Source organism: Sminthopsis crassicaudata, chromosome 3, assembly GCF_048593235.1.
Source record: "Sminthopsis crassicaudata isolate SCR6 chromosome 3, ASM4859323v1, whole genome shotgun sequence".
In the NCBI taxonomy this organism is placed as follows: Eukaryota; Metazoa; Chordata; class Mammalia; order Dasyuromorphia; family Dasyuridae; genus Sminthopsis; species Sminthopsis crassicaudata.
The window spans coordinates 650930212-650953860 of NC_133619.1; the positions used below are offsets into that span (position 1 = coordinate 650930212).

General features: G+C 47.7%; 1 protein-coding gene across 1 annotated transcript in view; it reads left to right on the top strand.

Moving 5' to 3' along the window:
• Window positions 1-285: 285 nt before the first annotated feature.
• The window catches only part of LOC141562649 (paired immunoglobulin-like receptor B), a 27867-nt gene continuing 4503 nt past the window's right edge, over window positions 286-23649 (top strand). Inside the window, 12 exon segments of the mRNA XM_074302653.1 lie at window positions 286-1020; window positions 1260-1295; window positions 1446-1730; window positions 3405-3698; window positions 4298-4339; window positions 4846-4977; window positions 5054-5096; window positions 5211-5248; window positions 20856-20971; window positions 21618-21933; window positions 22126-22161; window positions 22313-22597. Coding sequence (XP_074158754.1) covers window positions 312-1020; window positions 1260-1295; window positions 1446-1730; window positions 3405-3698; window positions 4298-4339; window positions 4846-4977; window positions 5054-5096; window positions 5211-5248; window positions 20856-20971; window positions 21618-21933; window positions 22126-22161; window positions 22313-22597 — 2332 coding nt within the window. The 5' untranslated portion in view covers window positions 286-311.

Here is a 23649-nt window from a genome sequence, read left to right on the forward strand (position 1 = left end):
AGCAGGGAACATGGCAGCTGGTGGCGGGATGGCATTGGCTGGTGGCCCTTGGGGCTCAGGAGGATTTAGGTATCAGAGTAGGGTCAAAAGTTGGGGCCCGGGCCCCTGGGGGGAACCTGACAACCCACTGCCCCGAAGGCCCCGTGGGGGGCAGGGGGTAGACGCCCCCTCTCCCCCCGGCTTTGTCCCTGCTACTTGCAGAGCCTTCGCCTTGAATTTCCTTCTGGAACAGTTGGAGAAACGCTGCTGGAATCCCGGGAGCTGACTGATGCCATTTGGTTCGGTGACACTGGGGAGGCAGCAGCTGGCTAATGTTTTCCAGGAACACGCCCGGTGGCGGCTCAGAAACAATGGGACACAGAGTAAGAAGCCTGTCCTGGGACCTGACCGTCCTGTCTGGGCAAGCTGGGAGTCCCAGAACCTCCCATCCACAGAAGGCAGAGGCCCAGGCAGGCCTGAGGATGGGCTGGAGCCAACAGGTTCTTGGGAAAACTCCAGAACAGACGCCCCGCCCTGCCCCCGGCCTATGGCAGCAGTTCCCCAAGCAGCCCCCCCATCAGCGGCTTATTTGGAGGTTTAGCTTTAACCCCTTAGTGCCCAGCACCCAGGAAGGCTCTGCTGGGCTGGAGATGGAACCCAGTCCCAAAGAGCCAGGGCTGGGGGCAGGATCTGGTCCCCAGAGTCAGATTCACAGAGCCCTGGGGAGCCCAACACCTGCCAATTGGGAGGGGGGGGGTCTGAGAGGCTGTCACATCCCATTTCCCTGGGGATCTTTCCCAGGTTCTGGGGCCAGAATTAGCAAGAATTGTTCCATCTGTCACAAGGTGACTGCGCCCCCCCCTGCCCCCAGCACAGGCCAGCAAGGAGGCCGCACCCACAGAGAGGAAGCGGAAGTGAAACTCCCCAGAGTCTGGGAGCCTCAGAGCCAGCCCTGCTCACCTCCTGTGCCTCGGTCTGGGCCAGCGGCCCCCCTCCCTCGGGGCCACCATGCGCCCCCCCTCTCTATCCTGCTATGCCTTGGTGAGTCCTAAGAAGCCCCACAATGGAGGGGACCTTACAGAGCCCCAGGTTCGGCCCGCCCCACCCCCATTTCATGGGGGAGAACCGGCCTGACAAGTTGGAGATCAACCAGCAAGATGGGGGAGGGGGGAGCTGGAGGCCCCGGGGGGTCCCTGAGCCGGCTCTGTCTCCTTGCTCCGGGGTGCTGGGCGGGGAGGGTGCGGGCGCTGACCCACGGTAATCAGGCTCCTCTCTGCCAGGGCTGTGTCTGAACCATGGGATGAGGGCGCAGGAAGGTGAGTCCTTCCCCCCAGAGCAGACAGCTCCCCCGGGGAGGGAGGTGGGGGCGGTCTGGGCTGCACTGCAGGGCTTGAAGGGGGGACCCGGTTTGGGGGGGCCCAGAGCAGAGGGATCCCCTGGAGCTGACAGCTCTCATTCCCTTCCAGATGAGCTCCCCAGACCCTTCCTCAGGGCAGAGAATGGCTCACTGGGGCCCCGAGGGAGCAGGGTGACCTTCAGGTGCCGGGGGTCACGGGGGGCTGCTGAATACGTTCTGGAGAAAGAGCTGGGACGTGAATTAAAAGTTCTTGACTCTGTGCAATCAGAGGAAGCTGAGGTTGAGTTTTCCATCCCCCGGATGACACTGAATGACGCAGGGAACTACTCCTGCCGCTACAGAACAGCATCCCGCTGGTCAGAGCGCAGTGACCCCCTGGAGCTGGTGGTCACAGGTGAGGAAGCCCAGGTCCCTCTGCCTCAGGCAGGGCCAGTGCAGGGTCCCGGCAGCCCCTGAGCTCCTCCCCAGCCCAGCCTGGTCCCAAGCTGCCGTCTGACCCTGCCCTTTTGTCCTTTCCCTTGTCCCTGCCTCTGCTCTGCCCTGGGGCTAGAAGTGGGGGGAAGGGAATCAGCATTTATGCAGCACCTACTGTGTGCCAAACATTTTACATTATTTTGCCATGAGAGCCTCACAATAACTCTGCCAGCTGAATGCTATCCCATCTTACAAGTGGGGAAACTGAGGCGAACAGTGAGTAAATGACTAGCCTAGGATCACCTTGCTGGAAAGTGTCTGAGGCTGAATTTGAATTCAGGATCTTCCTGATTCCAGGCCAGGGCTTTGGCCTCTGCACCTCCAGCTGCCTCAGTCAGGCCCCATCTTGGGGCAGGAGGCTCCACTTGGGGCCCAGGAGCCCAGACAGAGCTGGTGGTTCCCTGGGGAGGGAACACGGGCTGGTGAGTCATCTCCCCCTCCCAGCTCTGACCCTCCCAAAGGCAGAGGGGAGTAGAGGGCCTGCTGCTACTCTGTGCCCTCCCCCCGCTCAGACCTGGGCACAGGGAGGGGGGGTGTCTCCTCTGGGTAGCCCCAGGGTCTCTGTGGGACATGGGAGGACGTCAGGGAGGAAGCCTCCCTGACCATGGCTTCTTTCCTGGAACTGACCCAAATTTGTCTCTCAATTCTCTCTCTGTCTTTCTTTGTCTCTGTCTCTGTCTCTGTCTCTCTGTCTCTGTCTCTTTGTCTCTATCTCTCTGTCTCTCTCCCTCTCTATGTCTCTGTCTCTTTGTCTCTCTCTGTCTCTCTTTGTCTCAGTCTGTCTCTGTCTCTCTCTTTGTCTCTGTGTGCCTCTCTCTGTCTCTCTCTGTCTCTGCCTCTTTGTCTGTCTCTGTTTCTGTCTCTCTGTCTCTCTCTGACTGTCTCTCGGTGTCTCTGTATCTCTGTCTCGGTCTCTCTTTGTCTCTGTCTCTGTCTCTCTCTGTTTCTGTCTCTCTTTGTCTCTTCCTCTCTCTCTGTCTTTCTTTGTCTCTGTCTCTCTCTTTCTCTCTTGTCTCTGTCTCTTTGTCTCTCTTTGTCTCAGTCTATCTCTGTTTCTCTCTCTGTCTCTATGTGTCTCTCTGTCTCTCTCGGTGTCTCTGTATCTCTATCTGTGTCTCTTTGTCTCTGTCTCTGTCTCTTTCTCTGTCTCTGTCTCTCTCTTTGTCTCTGTCTCTGTCTCTCTGTCTCTCTCTGTCTCTCTTGGTGTCTGTGTCTCTGTCTCTGTGTCTCTGTCTCTGTCTCTGTCTCTCTCTCTCTGTCTCTCTCTGTCTCTCTCTGTCTCTGTCTCTCTCTCTGTCTCTCTCTGTCTCTGTCTCTCTCTCTCTCTGTCTCTCTCTGTCTGTCTCTGTGTCTCTGTCTCTGTGTCTCTGTCTCTTTCTCTCTCTCTCTCTCTCTCTCTCTCTCTCTCTCTCTCTCTCTCTCTCTCTCTCTCTCTCTCTCTCTCTCTCTCTCTCTCTCTCTCTCTCTCTCTCTCTCAGATGTCCTTTCTTCCAGAGATGATCTAAATCTCCAGCTCCATCCTGGCTCTAACCGGATCTGCTCCACCCTGATTGAGAAGCCTTAGAGCCCTAACCTCCGCCTCTGTTTCCCCCAGACGTATATTATCCACCCTCTCTGTCAGCCTGGCCCAACTCCACGGTGGCCCCGGGACACAATGTGACCCTCCAGTGCCATTCCCAGCTGTTCCATGACTGGTTTGTCCTGTACAAGGACAGAGCACAGGTCACCCAGGCCACGGCCCAGCCCCATGGACGGGGCTCTCAGGCCAATTTCCCCATCCCTGCTGTGAACTCCACTCACGGAGGGACGTACCGATGCTACAGCTTTCAGAGTGACTCCCCACATTGGTGGTCATTCCCCACTGACCCCCTGGAGCTCAGGGTCACAGGTGAGAGACCCCGGCCCTCCCCCTTCCTCCCAGCCCTCCTAAGCTCTCTCCCTGGTCCTGGGGTACCACACTGCCCACTCAGAGCCCTGCCCAGGGGCCAGGAGGGCTGGGGGGGAGGAGGCTCCGAGAGGGGGAGGAGGGCCTGACAATGGGTGGGGCTCAGAGAAGGCAGACCCCGGGCCTCTGCTCCCTGGCCCTCTTACTCCTCCCCATCTCCCACTGCCCATTGTGCCGGTCTCCCACATGACAATATGTCTCCTGGCCCAGGGCTGAGGAGGGCAAAGCACACCTGGGGAGTAGACCCGGGAAGGGGGGAGGGAGCATCGCCACAAGCCCGGCCCCCAGTGCTCAGGCAGCAGCTAGGAGAGGGCTCTCAGGCACCATGGGAGCACCAAACCTCACAACTGGCCAGACAGCAGAAGTCATGAGCCCACGGGCCCATTTCCCAGATGGAAAAGGGAGAACCAGAGAAGGGAGGCTCTTGTCCCACTCCCACAGGCAGCAAGTCCGGGCAGCGCTGGGGCTCCCGCCAGGGGCTCCCTCCGGCCTCTCTGGGCTCCCCCGCCCAGGCCCTGACCCTGCCCCTTCCTCATCCACAGAGACTAACACTGAGAACCCTGAAGGCCAGAACTGGCTGTTCGGTGAGTGACTGGGGGATTCCCAACAGCCCTGTCAGGCCTGCTCACCCCCCATGGCCCCCCATCTCTGACTCTGACTGAGTGATTCTCCTCCCACCTCTGGGCCTTTGCCCACAGCCCCCTCCCCCCCATCTTGCACACTCTCCCTCCCCACCTCCTCCTCTGACAAGGCAAAGGTCCCCCACCCTTAGCTCAGGAGCCCCCCAGGGAAACTTTCCTGCCCTCCCCCACCTCAGACACTAGGAGCCCCGCCCCCTGGGATGGGAGTGTTTGTGGACTGGACACCCGAATGTAGCCGGAGAATGTAACTCCCCCAACCCCCACCCCCGAGGGCAGGGGCTGCTCTGTCTTGTCCTGTGGGCTGGGGGGGGGGGGCGGGGGAAGCTTAATAAAGTTTGGAGGCCTGGATTCCTAAGAAGCCTGGGGCCTCCCTGAGGACGGGGTTCTGTCCCCCTCCCTTGGGCCGAGGCTCTGGGAAGAAAAGAGTCCTTCAAACCCCCCCCCCTTAGTCTTCATCCGGGACTTCCCAGGTCTCTCCAAGAAACATGCAAGCATCTTGCTGGGCGTCTCAGCGCTGCTCATCCTGCTCTTCCTCCTCCTCCTCCTCCTCCTCTGCTGTCGCCTGCATCGGGCCAGAATCAGTGAGTTCTTGGGGCTGGGGGCAGCTGGGCGGAGGGCCTGAGCCCCAGGGCAGGCTGACCCCGACTCTCCCCACAGGCAATGGGAGCAGAGGGACAGAGATCAAGAAGACCCCCAGGAGGTAAGAGCCCCAGATAGACCCTCCCCCAGTGCACCCGCCCCCTTCCCAGACCTTCCCCCACCGCAGCCCCCCTTCCCAGACCCCCCCCTCACTCTGTGCCTTCTTGTTCCCCAGCTCAGACCCAGATGTGATCCTCATGGAGCAGAGCCTGTGTGAGTGACGGGCAGCTCAGAGAACTGAGTAGAGAACCGGCAGGCAAAGTGAGCAGAAACAAGAGAACAACTTATGTCAACTTTATAAAGAAAAGTAACAGTGAAAGAGCAAAGAATTCTGACCAGGCTAAGCAGGACTCCGGAGGAGGCCAGGTGAAGGGCTCCACAAGCTGGTAGAGAGGTGGTGGACACCGGGTACTGAAAAGTACAGACGTTCTCGATCTGGGGGTTGGCTTTGTCCCACTTGACTTCCTTGTTACAAAGTTGTTGTTTCACAGTTTTATAAAGTTTTATAAAGAATCCTCTTCTTTGCTTCTGCCCTGAGAATACAAATGTTCATCTTTTGGTCTTTAAATTCAAAATAAAAAAATTTTAAAAAAACTGAAGGTGTTAAAAAATATATATCCATGTGGACAGCTAGGAGATGCAGTGGGTAGAGCACCAGCCCTGAAGTCAGATCTGGCCTCAGACACTTAACACTTCCTAGCTGTGTGGCCCTGGGCAAGTCACTTAACCCCAATTGCCTCAGAAACAACAACAAACAATCTATCTATCTATATCTATAGAGAGAAGGCTGGAACTCTGAAAAGGTGCACTTGAATCCAGAGCAGCAGAGCACTTATAGCTAATTACCCACTCAGTGGGAGATCATGGTTCTATCTGATGTGGTGATGTGATGGCTCTCCTCGTGATGGCAATTGCTGAATGTGTGGTGAGGTAATTGTAGGCAAGGATTGGAGGGCAGAGGGAGAGAGTCAGAGTCTCTCTGCCACAGGGTGCTGGGCGGGGAAAACTTCAGGTTCCAGACTCCAGGTTCAACATTTGACAAGCCATGTGGCAGTTTGCTGCCTTCTTCACTTCTCCTAAAGATCAAGGACTTTGATCCTGACTCTGATCCTGAGGCCCTCCAGAGAGCTAGCCCAGACATTACAGCTACATTTATATATATATATATATATATATATATATATATATATATATATATATATATATATATATATATATATCCATGCCTTATTATCCAGAACCCTTATTGGTGACTATCCCAGCTGAATTGTGGTCCTGAAAGCAAAACTCCCTGTCATATAAATAAATATATACCAGTATCTCCAATATCTTACTCTCCTATCTCATATGAGATCTGTCAGGTTGGATACCCAGAGGGAGGGACTGTTATCTCTGGTTCAGTGAATGACCCTGAGAGTAGCTACTCCCCACCATTAACAAGTTAAATGCCCCATCAGTGTGCTTCCCCTTCATAATCAGAAAAAAAGAATTTTCTAACTTTTGGGCAGAAACATTTATTCAAATGCATATCATGATCAATCTTTTATCATCATCATCATCATCATCATTATTATTATAGCTTTTTATTGACCCAGAGGCCAGGAGGATTTGAGAGTCAGGAGCACCCTTCCTCCAAAGGTTCCTTTCCAACCCTTCCCCCAAAGATTACAGGGGACACCATTTACATTATACATATATAATATATGCATATTAAGCTTAAAAGTTTCTTTGTACTAACTATGCTAGACCTTACTCAGAACCAGAATAAAAAGTAAGTCAAGGAAGCCAGTATAATGGTACCCTCTTTAATCTTCCTTTCCTTTGATCATAGATACCCTGTGCTTGGTTTTTCTATAGAAAGTAAGAGAAATGATCATTAATAACCAATTATTCAGATCAGGGAAATCTAGGGATTTCCCCCCCCCCCACTATTTCCTGATTTAAAGCACAGACCTTATGAAGAACAAAGCTGAGAAAGTCTCACTCTTAGGTTAGCCCTCACCCAATTGGGAGAGCTTATTTCTCATCAAAGGGTAAAGAGAGTTAATCTAGGTGAACTCTGGGTAATTGCCTCCTGCCCTTATGTCAATGGTTTATTTTGAAGATACAGTGAGATAATATTTGTAAAAGGCACTTAGCACCTTGTCCCACACAAAGGAGGCACTATTTAAATGCTGATTTCTCCTCCCTCTCTGTCTGTATAAGTATATATATAAATTTATCTATGAAATTTATTCTTTGAAGGTGATAAAGTCTAGTCTGAATTTCATTTTCAATTTCTCCCAGTATGTTGCAGCAAAAGTTTGTTGTTGATCACAATTCATAGCGTGGAGTATATTATTTTCTTAAACTATATAATGTATTGTTGGGGCCCTGGACTTCTGAGAATCAGCCAGAGTCAGGATAATTAAAAGTCTTTATTCTTGGTCTTTTGTGGTTGAGGTCAGGGGACTAGATCTAGCAATCTCCACACCTCTTCACCACCTGGAGAATGAATCAATTTCCTCCTCCTACTCCACCCACTCATGTCACTTCCCCTTCTTTGTCCACACCCACCCATCCTGCCAGTAGAGAAGAGTTAGGGAGGGTCATCCTCCAAACATGTTAATAGAGAATTGTCCAATTGGTAATTAGTCTCACATGCTCCATTATCCAAGTTCATTTGCTCAGTTCTAGCCCTTTAAAATGTATTCTTTTGATCTGACAATCAATCAATGAATGAACACTTATTAAGTGCCTACTTTGGACCAGACATTGCATTAAACACTGACATGGATTCTCATTTCTGTTTCTATATCTCTCCCTTCTGTCTCTTCTATCAGCTTTGCTGAGATCCAAATAGATAATCCCTTACATACAAAGTGTACGGAAAAGAAATCCAGATTTCTTTCATGAGGAGGTATTAGCAACTGGTAGATCAGGAAATAGCATTCATGAGGAATAATGCTGTGATAAGCTTTGATGGAAATTAGTAATCCCAGTGGGTAGGGGAGGAGTGGAGGAAGAAGGTGAGGAACAGAATAAGGAAATTAAAATTATTCACTATTATTTATTTATTTATTTGTTTGTTTGTTTGTTTGTTTATTTTAGGATATATTGATTTTTATTCTATCTTCATAGTTCTTTCACTGGATGTGGAATCCCATCTACTTGAATTGTCTTGGATCACTGTATTGTTTTTGTTTATGTTTTTTTTATATTATATTTTTTAATTAATTTTTATAATTATAACATTTTTTGACAGTACATATGCATAGGTAATTTTTTTTTTACAACATTATCCCTTGTACTCCCTTCTGTTCCGAGTTTTTCCCCTCCTTCCCTCCACCCCCTTCCCTAGATGGCAGGCATTCCCATACATATTAAATATCTTATAGTATATCCTAGGTACAATATATGTGCAGAACTGAATTTTGTTGTTGTTGTTGTTGCAAAGGAAGAATTGTATTCAATATTTTTTAAAAATAAATAAATAAATAAATTTAATAATAAATTCTATTCTGAAATTAACATTCTGCATTACTGTCCCAATTGTTCCAGCCACATTTTTCTGTCTTTTAGTTATGTTCAAGAATATTAATACCCACTTTCCCCCAGTTATTTTTTTTTTAAGTTTATCATCTATACCATTAGCCCCTGGGCCATCTGAATGTTATCTGTAAGCCCAAGCACCTTGACCTGGCACAGTCCCCAAAAGACAAGTCACCTATCCTTACCTGTCCTTGTGCAACTGGTCGAGATTTCACCCCTTCCTTCCATAGGGATAGGGAGTCTGATAGTTATGTCCTCTTAGCAAAGATCACAAGTGACAAACATGTCTCATATTCACTAAGTGTCAGAAAGAAGCATGATTAGCCACATATGAATCCCAACCCATTTTTCTTAGTACAGCCAATTTTTATATTCCACCAGACACACTTCTTGCCTGTATTTCAATATAGTTCTGGCTTCTCACTGAGGTTCCTGAGTAATATGACCAGCTTTATTAAAAGTTATGTGGGAGGCAACCAGGTAGTACATCAGAGAGAGCAGACAGAAGAGACAGAGGATGAAGAAAGCTAGGAGAAACCCAGAAATTTGCATCAAACCCCAACATCCAAACACAATTCCAAATGACTCATGAGGAATTAAGCTATCCCTTTCCAGAGAGAGTGAGTAGACTCAGAAAATAGGTCAAAAGAGATTTTCTTTTGAACTGGCCAAATGGGGGATTTGTTTTACATGATTACACATATTATAATGAGTTTTGTTTTTCCTGCTTTCTCACTGGGTAGTGGATGGAGACGAGGGAGGGAAAAATTTGAAGCTGGAAAGAAAATAAAATTGAATTTGAAAATAATATTCTAAACCTGGCGGGGGGGGGTAACATGAAGAATGCCTGGGCTAAAGGAATGCCATTTTAAACACTGTGTAGAGTGGTTTGGAGAGAGGATGATGTACCTGTGGCAGGGAGGCCACTTAGGAGTCTCCTGCAGTTATCCAGGGAGAGATGATTAAGACATGAACTAACTATGAATTGGAACTGGGTGAATGATAGAATGGGGATGGATGAGAGAGATGTAATGGGATGAGAACTAAACAAAATAGGTAACTGACTGACATAGGGGATCATGTGGAGAAAGACCCTGAGATGCTGAATCTAGGTGCCTGGGGTGCCTTCCAAAGAAATAATAATAAGACACATTATTGTGACATGAGACAATAAGTCTATTTTGTCTAAAATGACTCGGAGATGGCCACAAACATGCAAATAGAACTGTCAAACTAATGGTTAGTGGTGGGGCTCTAGGGCTCAGCAAAGAGATTGAAGTTGGTTACATAGACTTGGGAGCCATGTGCATGGAGAGGCAAAATGAACACTTAATGAGATCACTAAGAGTTTAAAAAGAGAAAAGAAGTCACCACAGAGAGTCTTAGGCAGCAAACAGGTCAAGAATGTGATATGGATGACTATCCTGCAAAAATGACTTAGGAGGTGGCTGGGAGGAGGGCCAAGAGGCAACACAATCACAGAAACCCAGAGAAGAGAGACCAACTGGGAGGAGGGATTGGTCAATAGCATTCAGGGCAGGAGAAAGAACTCAAAAAGGATGAAGATCAAAAAAGAGATTTCACTGAGGAGAAAAGAGATAACTGACAATTTTGGAGAAAACAGTTTCAATGGAGTGAGGATGTCAGGAGCCAGAGAGAAAGAAGAGGGGAAATGAGTGAAAAGTAGAGAAAGTCATAAACACAAATAGTCCTGTCCAGGAGATTGCCTATAAACAGAGGACAGCTGAAGGGAAGAGTAGGGTCAGGGCCAATTTAGATTTGTTTTTCAGAACTGAATGTGGAGGGTGTGTTTGTAGGCAGCTAGGAAGCAACCAGGAGATATAGAGGAATTAATTTCTGGAGGGAATGACTAGGGAGAAACTGCACAGAGAAGATGGAAGGGGGTGAGATCTAAGACACATTCAGGGCATTGGCCTTGACAAGAGAAAAGTCCATTCTTTCATGGGACACCTTAGTAAAGAAAATGAGCAATCCTTTATTGGTTTCTAGTGAGGAGAATGTTGGAGGCTGTTGTCAAGAGGGAACTCAGGAACCAGCTTTTGTGACCCATGTACAAGAGAAGAAGAGCCTAATTTCAGCCCTCTGAGCATCCCTTCTCTGTTCAGAAGACAAGGCAGAGGAGAACAGAGTGAAGTTCTCCTTTTGGTTTAGGGAGCCAGCGAGAAAATGGAAGCCTTTACCTGTGGGCCATCTTGTTCTCTCAGGAGTTGTCCCTGGTTGCCTTGGGGGAAGCTTGTACCTGTGGGCCATCTCCTTTTCTCGGGAGCTCTCCATGGTTGCGTTGAAGGAAGCCTTTCCTGTGGGCCATCTCTTTCTCTTGGGAGTTGTCCATGGTTGCCTTGGGGGAAGCCTGTACCTGTGGGCCATCTCCTTCTCTTGGGAGCTGTCCATGGTTGCCTCGGGGAAGTAAGTCTGTTCCTGTGAGCCATTTCTTCCTCTCAGAAACTGTTCAGGGTTGCTTAAAGTGGGAACGTGTTCCTGAGAGTGAAATGTCCTTGCCTGTACTTTTCTGAGCCCAAATAGGACTTAGTAGATCCTACTCCATCACCCTAAGAAATACTCTTTTCAAAAAGCTACTAAAATAAAACTAGTTGCTTAATGGATTCTACAGACCTTAAGTTACATTTCTAACTTAAATCTTCCCATGTTTGTTCTCTAGCAGAATGTGGCTTCATCCTAGAGCAAAGTTGTAAACGTGGACCTCTGGATACACTGCAATGTTATATCCTAGCCTGTGGAGTGGAGAAGCACCAATAGTCGGGACATCAAGAAGCAGTTATTAAGTACCTACTGTATACCCAACACTGTGCTAATTGTTTGGGATGCAAAGAAAAGCAACAAACTGGTATCTCCTCCCCAGGAAGGTGACAGTCTAAGGGGGAAGACAATATGCAAATGGTTATATACATACCGGATATAGACAGGATTAATTTGGAGCAATCTTCAGGGAAGGCATTAAAGAAGGTTGAGAAAGGTTTCCTTCAGGTTGGACTTGAAGGTAGCAGGAAAGGCCTTTTGTTATTAAAAAATCCTTTTCTTCCTAGTTAATTCCAAGAATATGTCCCTCTGTTCTTGACTGAAACCTCTAGGAAACATTTTGCATTTAGACCCTAATTCCAGAAATCCCTTATGTAATTAAGAAGATCATCGTTGATCATTAATCAAGAATTGAGAATTCAGCTAAGTGGTGCAGTGGATAGAGCACCAGCCCTGAAGTCAGGAGGACCTGAGTTCAAATCTGGCTTCAGACACTTAACACTTCCTAGCTGTATGACCCTGAGCAAGTCACTTACCCCCAATTGCCTCAGCAAAAAAAAAAAAGGCAAAAAAAATTTATCATTGACTTGCATTCAGTTAATTCGTAGAAAACAGACAAGTTTTTATTTTTACTTTCATACATTTCACATTTCCCTGAATTTTCATCCAAAATAAGCATGATCGGCATCATTTTTGTCTTTAAGTGATCAGTTTCATAAGACCTGATTTGTTTTTGCACATGGATTGGCTTTTGCATGCATCTTTTCTCTTTTATAAATGCAAGTTCGGCTATGGACTGCAAGGTTCATTTTCTGTAAGCTTTATTTATGTAAGAATTGCTCCTGTGGTTAGTTTTGTGTGGTTGAAACCAGATGAAATGAGTAGTTTAATGGCATGCTCGTTTAGAATTGTGAAATGTTTGCTCTTGTAATCTAAGTGAATTGCTAGCTCAGTGTGGGTTATTTGTATTTGTGTTTTTATATAATCATATTTTTCATGCTGTTCTTGTGTTTGTGTACAATGTCGACTTGTTAATTAAGTGGTATTATTTTCTTTGAGTGTTCACATTTAAAATGGGACAGATGTGTTGTAAAGACAAAAGGGAAGTTCGGGGCACTTCTCAGAACAAACGTGTGCCTTTCAAATGTATAAGAAATACCCTTCTGACTGTCCCTTCTGCTGCTAACATTGGGTTAATTTGACTAGTGATGACCCTAAACTTTGATGGCTTTGTTGGAGCAGTTTTGATCAAATCAAATTAGAGTATTTAAGGAAGGAGCTAGGGAATAAGGAACTCACCCAATTAATCAGTGATGAACAGAACCAGCTACACACATTGAAAAAACTCTGGGAAATGAGTGTGCACCACAACATAGCATTTCCACTCTTTCTGTTATTGTTTGCTTGCATTTTTGTTTTCCTTTCTAGGTTATTTTTACCTTCTTTCTAAATCCAATATTTCTTGTGCAACAAGAGAACTGTATAAATATGTACAAATACATTATATTTTAACATGTTTAACATGTATGGGACTGTCTCCTATCTAGGGGACGGGGTGGAGGGAAGGAAGGGGCAAGTTGAATCAGAATTGGGTGCAAGGGTCAGTGTTGAAAAATTACCCATGCATATGTTTTGTCAATAAAAAGGTACAATAATTTTTTTAAAAAAGAATTAGGAATTCAATCTCTTGAATGGAACAGCTATAATAAATAGCAGTCAGAGGCAAAGGAAAGGTCTATATTAGAGTCATGAAAGAGCAGTTAATGCTATTGCAATATGCAGAGTACCTGCAGCCCCCAACCCTCATTCTCTGCTTAAACTTGTACCACCCTGAGCCACTCATTTCATGGTGGTTGACCTCTGACCTTGTTCTCATTCCCATTGCCCCTGAAAGCCTAATCATATTTGCTTTAAATTGGAAAGATAAAATCATATTTACTTTTACCTGGACTGTCCTGACACAGGAGTTCACTGAGTCACTGACTTATTTCTCACAGATATTAAAACAAGACTTGTCCCCATGAGATTTTAAGGACTCTGCTCTCCTCCAGTTTTTTGATGATCTCCTCCTTTGTTCCCCACCCCTAGCCATTTCTGTTCCATATGTCTCCTTAGTCGTTTAGCAGCAAGAAGTTGTGTTCTCCCCTCTGTAAAGATCCCAGTGATGAGAGTCAGGAAAGGGGTAACCCCTTTTGGGTCAGCACAAGGATAGTGCCCTGACGGTGCAGAGTCCCCTGTAAAGGAATTTACAGGCCTGAAAACCTAGAGTGATAAAAAGGTTTATTGTAGGGATTTGGAAGTAAAGTTTAGTTAGTAGAGTTGAGGGTAAGGATAAAAGGAATAGGTCTGGTGGGCAGAAACCCTTGACATAACTGACATGAGGATGCCATGCTTAGGACTTCTGCAAAACGTGGACTCCAAGTCCATGGGGGCTCTTGGTGATCTTGAAGGTGGGTTTTTAGCCAAGGTCAGCATTGAATAGAATTCAATGGGTTTAAACTGTGGGGGTTGGGAAAACCCAAGTTAGCTCAGATCCAGTGGGGGCTGGGGAAAGCCTGGATATCATTGGAATTCAAAGGGATGCTCTTTGACCAGGATTTGTGAATCAAAACATCCTAGCCTCTTTGGCCAAGGGGGGGGTTGGAAATCAGAAAGGAATCTTAAAGGGACCTCAACCCCCATCACCTCTCTGCCTCCAGCCTTTGCTTAGACTCATTCCATCTTAAAGCTATCCCTCAATTTCTGTACCCCACACCTATTGTCAGCTCTGTCTGGAGGGCTCTTGTCCTCCCTGGATCCCTGACTTTTCAGGTATTGCCCTCCCCCTTTAAGAACTCCTAAAAGATTCTGTATCTGAGCCCCTGGCTCCTTCCCCAGAAGCTCAAAATTCCTTTGACTCTTTGAAGTCTGCCCTCCAACACCCTCAACTTTAGACCTCCCCGACTATTTTCTCCCATTTGATTTATGTGTCTCTGAAAAAGGAGGGGCTGCGGTTGGGGTACTAATACAGAAACATGATGAAAACTTTTGTCCAGTGGGATACTATGGTAAAACTTCCAAAAGTTGTTAAAGGCCTCTCTTAAGGCACTAATGGTCACAGCAGTCTTTCTCTCTGCTACTGAGGACATTTCTTGATTCTCCCTTAATGGTACTCTGGAGTAAGAAAAATCCTCTTAGGAAAAAAGCATCCCAATATAGGGAGTTTCTAAAGAAATACATAGGTTGGCTTACAAACTATGGGAGACTTACCAACTTGTCTCACAGTTCCATTCTTTAGGGGAGTGGTCTCCTGAAATGTCATCTCTGAAAGTGTTGAGGGCGGTAGCCCCTTGGTATTCCTTGTTTGATCTCCAACTTCCTTTGGGACTTGGACCTTTGATACAAGATCTGGTCAAACTAATCTGGGCTTGTACCCAGCCCCCCACTGGATCTGAGCTGGCTTGGATAAAGCCCGCCAAAAATCTGGCCTTCTAGGAATTAACCTGAGCTCCGCCCATTACTTCTTCAAGCAGATAAAAAGAGCAAAGCTAGAACCATCTTTGGTTCAGAGATTTGAAAGATGTCAGCCAAGATGCTTGCATCAGAGATTCTCTGTCCCCGCCACTTTCGGTGTTTATCTTCCTCTATCTAATGCCTTTTACTAACCAGACCTTAACCTTGCTTCCAAACCCTGCAATAAACATCTTTTACCCATCTAGGTTTTCGGGCCTGTAAATTCATTTACAGGGGACTCTCGCCGCCACTAGACCTGACTTAACTTTGTATCCTTGCGCCGAATCCTAAGGGGGTTGCAGGGGAGCTCCATGTGACTCCCTGTACCCCGAATCCTGCCACTAGACCTCACTTAATCCTATTGAGGCATATACCTCATTATTAGGTATTTACCTCATGATTTGGTTCAAGTTACCTCATCATTTTGAGGTTCCCCTATTACCTCATCAAAAGCCCTCTTTGGAGCCATGGTGGAAAGGTATTTTTGAAATCCTCCCCATCATTCCCACTGCAGCCAAACTCTGCTTGTTGGGGTGGGAAGGGACCCCAAAAGGTCACCAGGTGTCTCAAAAGAATTTGCAGACTTGAACCCATATCCAAGTCAAAGGCAAAGTTTATTGTAATTGTAACACCAATCGAAGTGGACCAAAGTTCATTTAGCCAAGAAACACATTTATCCAGTTGTTCACGTCATTGATGTGCTAATTTTATGGCTAGAGGTAGAACCAAGGAGCGGTCTCAAGAATTTGGTTAAGACTGACCAACAGACAGTAATGCTTATAAGACTGTTCTAAGACCAGAAGACTTCAAATCATTGATAGACAGATTGTTAGAACAATCCCAGGCTCACTGATACAGCTTCTCTAAAGTCTAAGGGAAAAAATATTATTCAATTACTAGTCCCTACAGAACCTATAGGTGACCTGACCTTGGAAAGCAAAGGGGGTCTAAAGCAGCCCACCCCTGAGGCAGACAGCTGTTCCTAAGAAACTGGATGTGGGCTTAAGGTTCACAGTCACTCAATAAACTAAGCCTCTCCCTCCTTGCTACTAGAGTGGTCTTTGGTCTTGCATTTTCCAAAATGATTATTTTACTCTTAATCCCTTTACTCTGGTCAACAGTCATATACGCCTCACCCCCAGGGACCCATGTATGGCTTCCTTTCCTAATGCCTCACTCCATTCCCCTGGTCAGCTCCTCCAGCCACAGATTTCCCTGAACAGAACTGGGATATCTCATAAGGAAACAAAAGCCCCTCTTTATCTCTGTTTCTGTCTCTCCCTCCCTCCCTTCCTCCCTCTCTCTGTCTCTCCCCCACTCTCTTTCCTTCTCTCTCTTCCTGCCCTCTGGCTTTCTCCCTCCCCCTACTCAACCACTTAATTTTCTTCCCCCAGAGGTATCCAAGGCCCTTTTTTACCCCAAAACCTGCATTATTTGTATTATTCTGGACATGAGTTGAATCTCCAGGCCATCCTGGGGTCCAGGAAGGCCCAGGACAGCCCCCTCCAGTAGCCAGATCTGCCCCACAAAAAATAGAATCCTTACAGCCCTAACTCCAGCCCTCCTCCCCCAGAGCGGTACGACCCATCCTCCCTCTTATCCTGGCCCGGCTCCACGGTGGCCGAAGGACAGAATGTGACCCTCCAGTGCCGGTCGGAGAATGGATATGACCACTCTGCCCTGTACAGACGGAAAACAAGTCACCAAAGCCACGGACCAGATCCTTCAACCGGGATCTCAGGCCAATTTCCTCATCTCTGCTGTGAACTCTACCCACGGAGGGACTTACTGATGCTACAGCTTTCACAGAGCTTTCCCCGCACTCCAAGTTCTGAAACTGAGAACTGGCTGTTGGATGAGTAACTGGAGGATTCCCAACAGGGAGGAGGGGACGGCAGGGGCTGGATTCCCAATTAGGTCTGCCCATCCCATCTGCAGTCACTCAATGGCAGGAGATGGAGAATGAGGAGAGGAAGTGAGGGCAAGGGGAAAATCACAGAAGAGGGAGCTGGGGCTGACTCAGAGGCATGGAGAGGAAGTGCTGAGTGGGTTGAGGAAGTGGGGAGGCTGCCTCAGCTCCTCCCTCAGGCTTCTCTCCCAAGGCCCCGCCCAGCCCCATCCAAAGGCTCCCAGCCAGGGAGTGAACAGGTCTCTCAGGCCAGGAATAGGGGCTAGGCCTGAGCCTGGGGTGAGAGCTGAGGAATCCTGCCCCCACTGATGGGGACCTGAGAACTGGGCATCTCGTCCCTCTCCCAGTGACTTCTCTCCTCCTCCCAGATCCTGCAGCCCAGGATTATCCGGTGGGCAACATCATCCTCCTCAGTTCTTTTAGAAAAGGAAATAGAACAAGCTATTAATCAGCTCCCTAAGAAAAAATCGTCAGAACCTGATGGATTTACATGTGAATTCTACCAAACATTTAAAGAACAATTAACTCCAATAATATATAAGCTATTTTTAAAAATAGGGAACAAAGGACTCCCACCAAATTCTTTTTATGACACACATGGTACTGATACCTAAACCACATAGGACAAAAACAGAGAAAGAAAACTATAGACCAATTTCCCTAATGGATCTTGATGCAAAAATCTTAAATAAAATATTAGCAAAGAAATTAGAGAAAATCATCTCCAGGATAATATATCATGACCAAGTAGGAATTATGCCAGGAATGCAAGGCTGGTTTAATGTTAGGAAAACTATTAGCATAATTGACAATATCGATAACCAAATTAACAAAAAACATATGATTATCTCAATAGATGCAGAAAAAATTTTTTGATAAAATTCAACATCCATTCCTATTAAAAACACTACAGATTTAATGTTGATAAATTGGAACCATTCCCAGTAAAATCAGGGATGAAATAAGGTTGCCTACTATCACCATTACTATTCATTCAATATTGTATTAGAAATGCTAGCTTTGGTAATAAGAGAAGAAAAATTGATCTATATGCCAAGGGAACCTCAGGAATTGTATGAGTAAAACTACAATACACTTTCCACACAAATAAAGTCAGATCTAAACAATTGGGAGAACATCAAGTGCTCTTGGATAGGTCAATTGAATATAATAAAGATGACAACACTACCTAAACTAATCTATTTATTTAGTGCTATACCAATCAAACTATTTTACTTACCTAGAAAAAATAACAACAAAATTCATCTGAAAGAACAAAAAGATCAAGAATTTCAAGAGAATTAATGAAGGGGTCAAAAAGCAAAGATGCTGGCCTACCTGTACCAGATCTAAAATTATATTATAAAGCAGCAGTCATCAAAACCATTTGGTACTGGCTAAGAAATAAAGTAGTTGATCAGTGGAATAGGTTAGGTTCACAGGACAAAACAGTCAATGACTATAGTAACCTAGTGTTTGACAAACCCAAAGACCCCAGATTTTGGAATAAAAATTCACTGTTTGACAAAAACTACGGGGAAAATTGGAAACTAATATGGCAGAAACTAGGCATTTACTCACACCTAACACCATATACTAAGGTAAGGTCAAAATGGGTTCATGAGCTAGACATAAAGAATGATATTATAAACAAATTAGAGGAACATAAATAGTTTGTTTACCTCTCAGACCTGTGGAAGAGGAAGGAATTTGTGACTAAAGAAGAACTAGAGATCATTATTGTTCACAAAATAGATAATTTTAATTATATTAAATTAAAAAGTTTTTGTACAAATAAAACTAATGCAAAGATTAGAAGGGAAGCAATAAACTGGGAAAATATTTTAACATTCAAAGGATCTGATAAAGGCCTCATTTCTAAAATATATAGAAAATTAACTCAAATTTTGAAGAAGTCTAGCCATTTTCCAATTGATAAATGGTCAAAGGATATGAGCAGACAATTCTCAGATGAAGAAATTGAAACTATTTCTAATCATATAAAAAGGTGCTCCAAATCACTATTGATCAGAGAAATGCACATTAAGACAACTCTGAGATATCACTACACACCTGTCAGATTGGCTAAGATGACAGGAAAAGATAATGCTGAGTGTGGGAGGGCATGTGGGAAAACTGGGACACTGATACATTGTTGTTGATGGAACTGTGAATGGATCCAACTGTAAAGGGCTGAAACTGAGTTGATGCACTGGGGTCGGACAACCAAGTACTTAAGACTAATTACCGATTGGACAATACTCTATTAGAATATGCTTGGGAAATGGCCCTTCCGACTATTCTGTGCTGGCCCAATTGTTTGATGTATATAGAGAATTGTAGGAGGGACTAGGGGTGGAGTAAGAGTAGCCAGAGTCACTTCTGGATGGGAGACGAAGAGGAGAGGTTGTGGAGATACTGCGTCCATCCATTCACTCCTACCCCTAAAGACCAAGAATAAAGACCAAGGACTTTTGCTTATCCTGATTCTGGCTGATTCTAAGGTATCCAGGGTGCTAACATAATCACCACATCCAACCAGTCTGGAGAGCAATTTGGAATGCTCAGAAAGTATTCAAATTGTACATACCCTTTGACCCAGCAATGTTTCTATTGGCTTATCTCCCAAACAGATTTGAAAGAAGAGAAAGGGACCTTATGTGCAAGAATGTTTGTGGCAGCCCTCTTTGTAGTGGCCAGAAACTGGAAACTGAATCATCAATTGGAGAATGGCTGAATAAATTGTGGTACATGAATGTTATGAAATATTATTGTTCTGTAAGAAATGACCAGCAGGATGATTTCAGAAAAGCCTGGAGAGACTTACAGGAATTGATGCTGAATGAAATGAGCAGAAGCAGGAGATATTATACACTTCAACAAGACTATAGGATGATCAATTCTGATGGAAGTAGCTCTTTTTAACAAAGACATGTTTCAAACCAGTTCCAATTGTTCAGTGATGAAGAAAGCCAACTACAGCCAGAAAGAGAACTGTGGAAACTGAGTATGGACCGCAGCATAGCATTCTCACTCTCTCTGTTATGTTTGCCTGCATTTTGTTTTCCTTTTCAGTGTTTTTCTCTCTTTCTAAATCCTATTTTTCTTGTGCAGCAAGATAACTGTATAAATATGTATACATGTATTGAATTTACCATATATTTTAACATATTTAACATATATGGGACTACCTGCCCTCTAGGGGAGGCGGTGGGGGAAAGGAGGGGAAAATTTGGAACAGAAGATTTTGCAATAGTCAATGTTGATATATTTTCCATGCATATGTTTTGTAAATAAAAAGCTTTAATTTTAAAAATTAAAAAAATAAAAAGGTCCTGGACATCTCTCCCAACTTCCCGACATGGTCCTCAGTCCCAAACTCCAATGCTTCAGGAATGGTTGAGATATAATGAGGGAATGGGAGAGGGGAGAGAAGAGAGTTACATGAAGAGTTCCTGTCCTGGGACCCATTCAACTTTATGTGGAGCCAGTCCAGGATCCCTCTTTGACCAGGTCTATAACAGCCTCTGTGCTGGATACCAAGGAAGAAAAGAGCAGAGGATTCTGGGTCATGGACCTAGAAGGAACAGAGAACACACTGGCCTTGATAAGAAGGCGAAAAGAGTTCTGAGTCCTCTGCTGGGAGGGAGGAGGTTGGGGCAAGAGATGCCAGGCCTCTGCTGAGTCCCAAAATTGCTCCCAGTAGAGAAAGAGGCCAAATTCAGGTGCTGTGGCTCTCTGGCTGTGCCTCTGGGGAAAGGAATCAATCGAGGTCTGAGGATTTAAGTGACCATCTTTAATTAAATATATATACTATTTCTATCTATCTATATAATATATATATGATACATATGTGTGTATGTAAAATAATCGCAGGTGAAAAACAGTCCCAAGGGTCAAAAGCAGATCCCTCCCCGCCAAAAAAAGTGAAAGGAAGTTCCAGAGAAGGAAATTAAAAGGAGGTTCCCTGGGCACCCTGAAGTGCCCCTAAAATGACCATGTATCTGCTCACCCAAAGGACCCCAATCTGGTCACAGGACGAGCCCCCTAGGGACCAAGTGAGCCCAGCAGATCGGGTCTCCAACATGGCTTCCTCCCCTCCCCCTCCAGTCTCAGTTGAGGATTTGAGCCTGGAGGGGGTTAGCTCGAGCCTCCCTGGCTTGTACCACAGGAAAGATTACTGGAAGGAAGCGCCATATGACTCGGAGGAAGAGGAAGAAGGGCTGGTGTGAGGAGGAAGAAAAGGGGCTGGGAAAAGCCAGGCCCGGAAGGGACCAGGTGCAAAGTGGACACAAGGGGAGGGGGAGGGGCTGGAGGAGGCTCAGGGCTCCCTGGGGCTCCTGGCTCTACTGGACACACCCTGGGACCCGATTGGGGGCAGCTCGATTTCCTCCTCCATAAGTCAGAGGGGTGGGATTCCGTGCCCAAAGGCCCCCTGGGGCTCTTCTAAGCTGGGTCTAAGAGCCTCTCCTGTGGCATGCTGGGTAAGCCTGAGGGCAGGGGGGACCACTGGCCCAGCCAACCACAGGGTCTGACCCTAAGCTACAGAGTAAGAAGCCTGTCCTGGGACCTGAACCTCCCATCTGGGCAAGCTGGGAGTCCCAGAGCTCCCATCCACAGAAGGCAGAGGCCCAGGCAGGCCTGAGGATGCGCTGCAGCCAACAGGTTCTTGGGGAAACTCCCGAACAGACGCCCCGCCCTGCCCCCGGCCTATGGCAGCAGCTCCCCAAGCAGCCCCCCCATCAGCGGCTTATTTGGAGGTTTACCTTTAACCCCTTAGTGCCCAGCACCCAGGAAGGCTCCGCTGGGCTGGGGGCAGGATCGGGTGTGGGGACCAGGGTCAGATTCACAGAACCCAACTCCTGCCAATAGGGAGGGGGGGAGGAGGGAAGGGGGAGGAGGGGTGTGAAGCTGACACCTCCCGCTTCCCTGGGGATCTTTTCTGGGGCCAGAATCAGCACCCAAAAGCAAGAATTGTTCCATCTGTCACAAGGTGACTGCCCCACCCCTCGCCCACGGCATGGGGCCAGCACCCACAGAGAGGAAGAGGAAGTGAAGCTCCCCAGAGTTAGGAACCCTCAGAGCAGAGCCAGCCCTGCTCACGTCCTGTGCCTCGGTCTGGGCCAGCGGCTCCCCTCTCCTCCTTTGACCCCCATGAGCCTCGCCCTCTCTATCCTGCTGTGCCTCGGTGAGTCCTAAGAAGCCCCACAATGGAGGGGACCTTACAGAGCCCCAGGTTCAGCCAGCAAGATGGGGGAGGGGGGAGCTGGAGGCCCGGGGGGTCCCTGAGCCGGCTCTGGGTCCTGTCTCCTTGCTCTGGGGGTGCTGGGCGGGGAGGGTGCGGGCGCTGACCCACAGTAATCAGGCTCCTCTCTGCCAGGGCTGTTTCTGGACCACAGGATGAGGGCGCAGGCGGGTGAGTCCTTCCCCCCAGAGCAGACAGCTCCCCCGGGGAGGGAGGTGGGGGCGGTCTGGGCTGCCCTGGCAGGGCTTGAAGGGGGGACCCGGTTTGGGGGGGCCCAGAGCAGGGGGATCCCCCGGAGCTGACAGCTCTCATTCCCTTCCAGACGAGCTCCCCAGACCCTCCCTCAGGGCAGAGAATGGCTCACTGAGCCCCCTAGGGAGCAGGGTGACCTTCAGGTGCCGGGGGCCACCGGGGGCTGCTGGATTCCGTCTGGTGAAAGAGCTGGGATCTGGATTAAAAGTTATCGACTTCGTGCCATCAGAGGAAGTTGAGGTCAAGTTTTCCATCCCACGGATGACACTGGATCATGCAGGGACCTACTCCTGCCGCTACAGAAAAGCGTTCTTCTGGTCAGAGCACAGTGACCCCCTGGAGCTGGTGGCCACAGGTGAGGAAGCCCAGGTCCCTCTGCCTCAGGCAGGGCCGGTGCAGGGTCCCTGCAGCCCCTGAGCTCCTCCCCAGCCCAGCCTGGTCCCAAGCTGCCCTCTGACCCTGCCCTTCTGTCCTCCACTCTGTCCCTGCCTCTGCTCTGCCCTGGGGCTAGAAGTGGGGAAAGGGAATCAGCATTTATGCAGCACCTACTGTGTGCCAAGCATTTTACATTATTTTGCCATGAGAGCCTCACAATAACTCTGCCAGCTGAATACTATCCCATCTTACTGGTGGGGAAACTGAGGCAAACAGAGAGGAAGTGACTAGCCTAGGATCACCTTGCTGGAAAGTGTCTGAGGCTGGTTTGAATTCAGGATCTTCCTGACTCCAGGATAAGAGCTCTGGCCTCTGCACCTCCAGCTGCCTCAGTCAGGCCCCATCTTGGGGCAGGAGGCTCCACTTGGGGCTCAGGAGCCCAGACAGAGCTGGTGGTTCCCCGGGGAGGGGGCACGGGCTGGTGAGTCATCTCCCCCTCCCAGCTCTGACCCTCCCAAAGGCAGAGGGGAGTAGAGGGGCCTGCTGCTGCTCTGTGCCCTCCCCCGGCTCAGACCTGGGCACAAGGAGGGGGGGTGTCTCCTCTGGGTAGCCCCGGGACGGCAGGATAGAAGGGAACCAGGAATCCCAGCCAAGCCTCTTATTGTCCGTCCCAGGCACCTGCCCAGGGTCCACAGTGAGAGCAGCCTCTGCTTTGGGGGCGATGGCCAGCCCACACGGGTCATAACCGGCCATAACTCTGCCCCCCCGGGGACACCCAGCCCCTCAGTAGAGAGATTCTGTGAGAGAGGCCAGGGCCTGGGGGTCCCAGGCCCCTGCCAGGGAGGAAGCCTCTGGATCATGGCTCCTTCCCCAGAACTGACCCCCTGATCCCAAATTTGTGTCTCAATTCTCTCTCTCTCTCTCTCTCTCTCTCTCTCTCTCTCTCTCTCTCTCTCTCTCTCTCTCTCTCTCTGTTTCTGTCTCTGTCTCTCTGTCTCTCTCTCCATCTTTGTCTCTGTGTCTCTCTGTCTC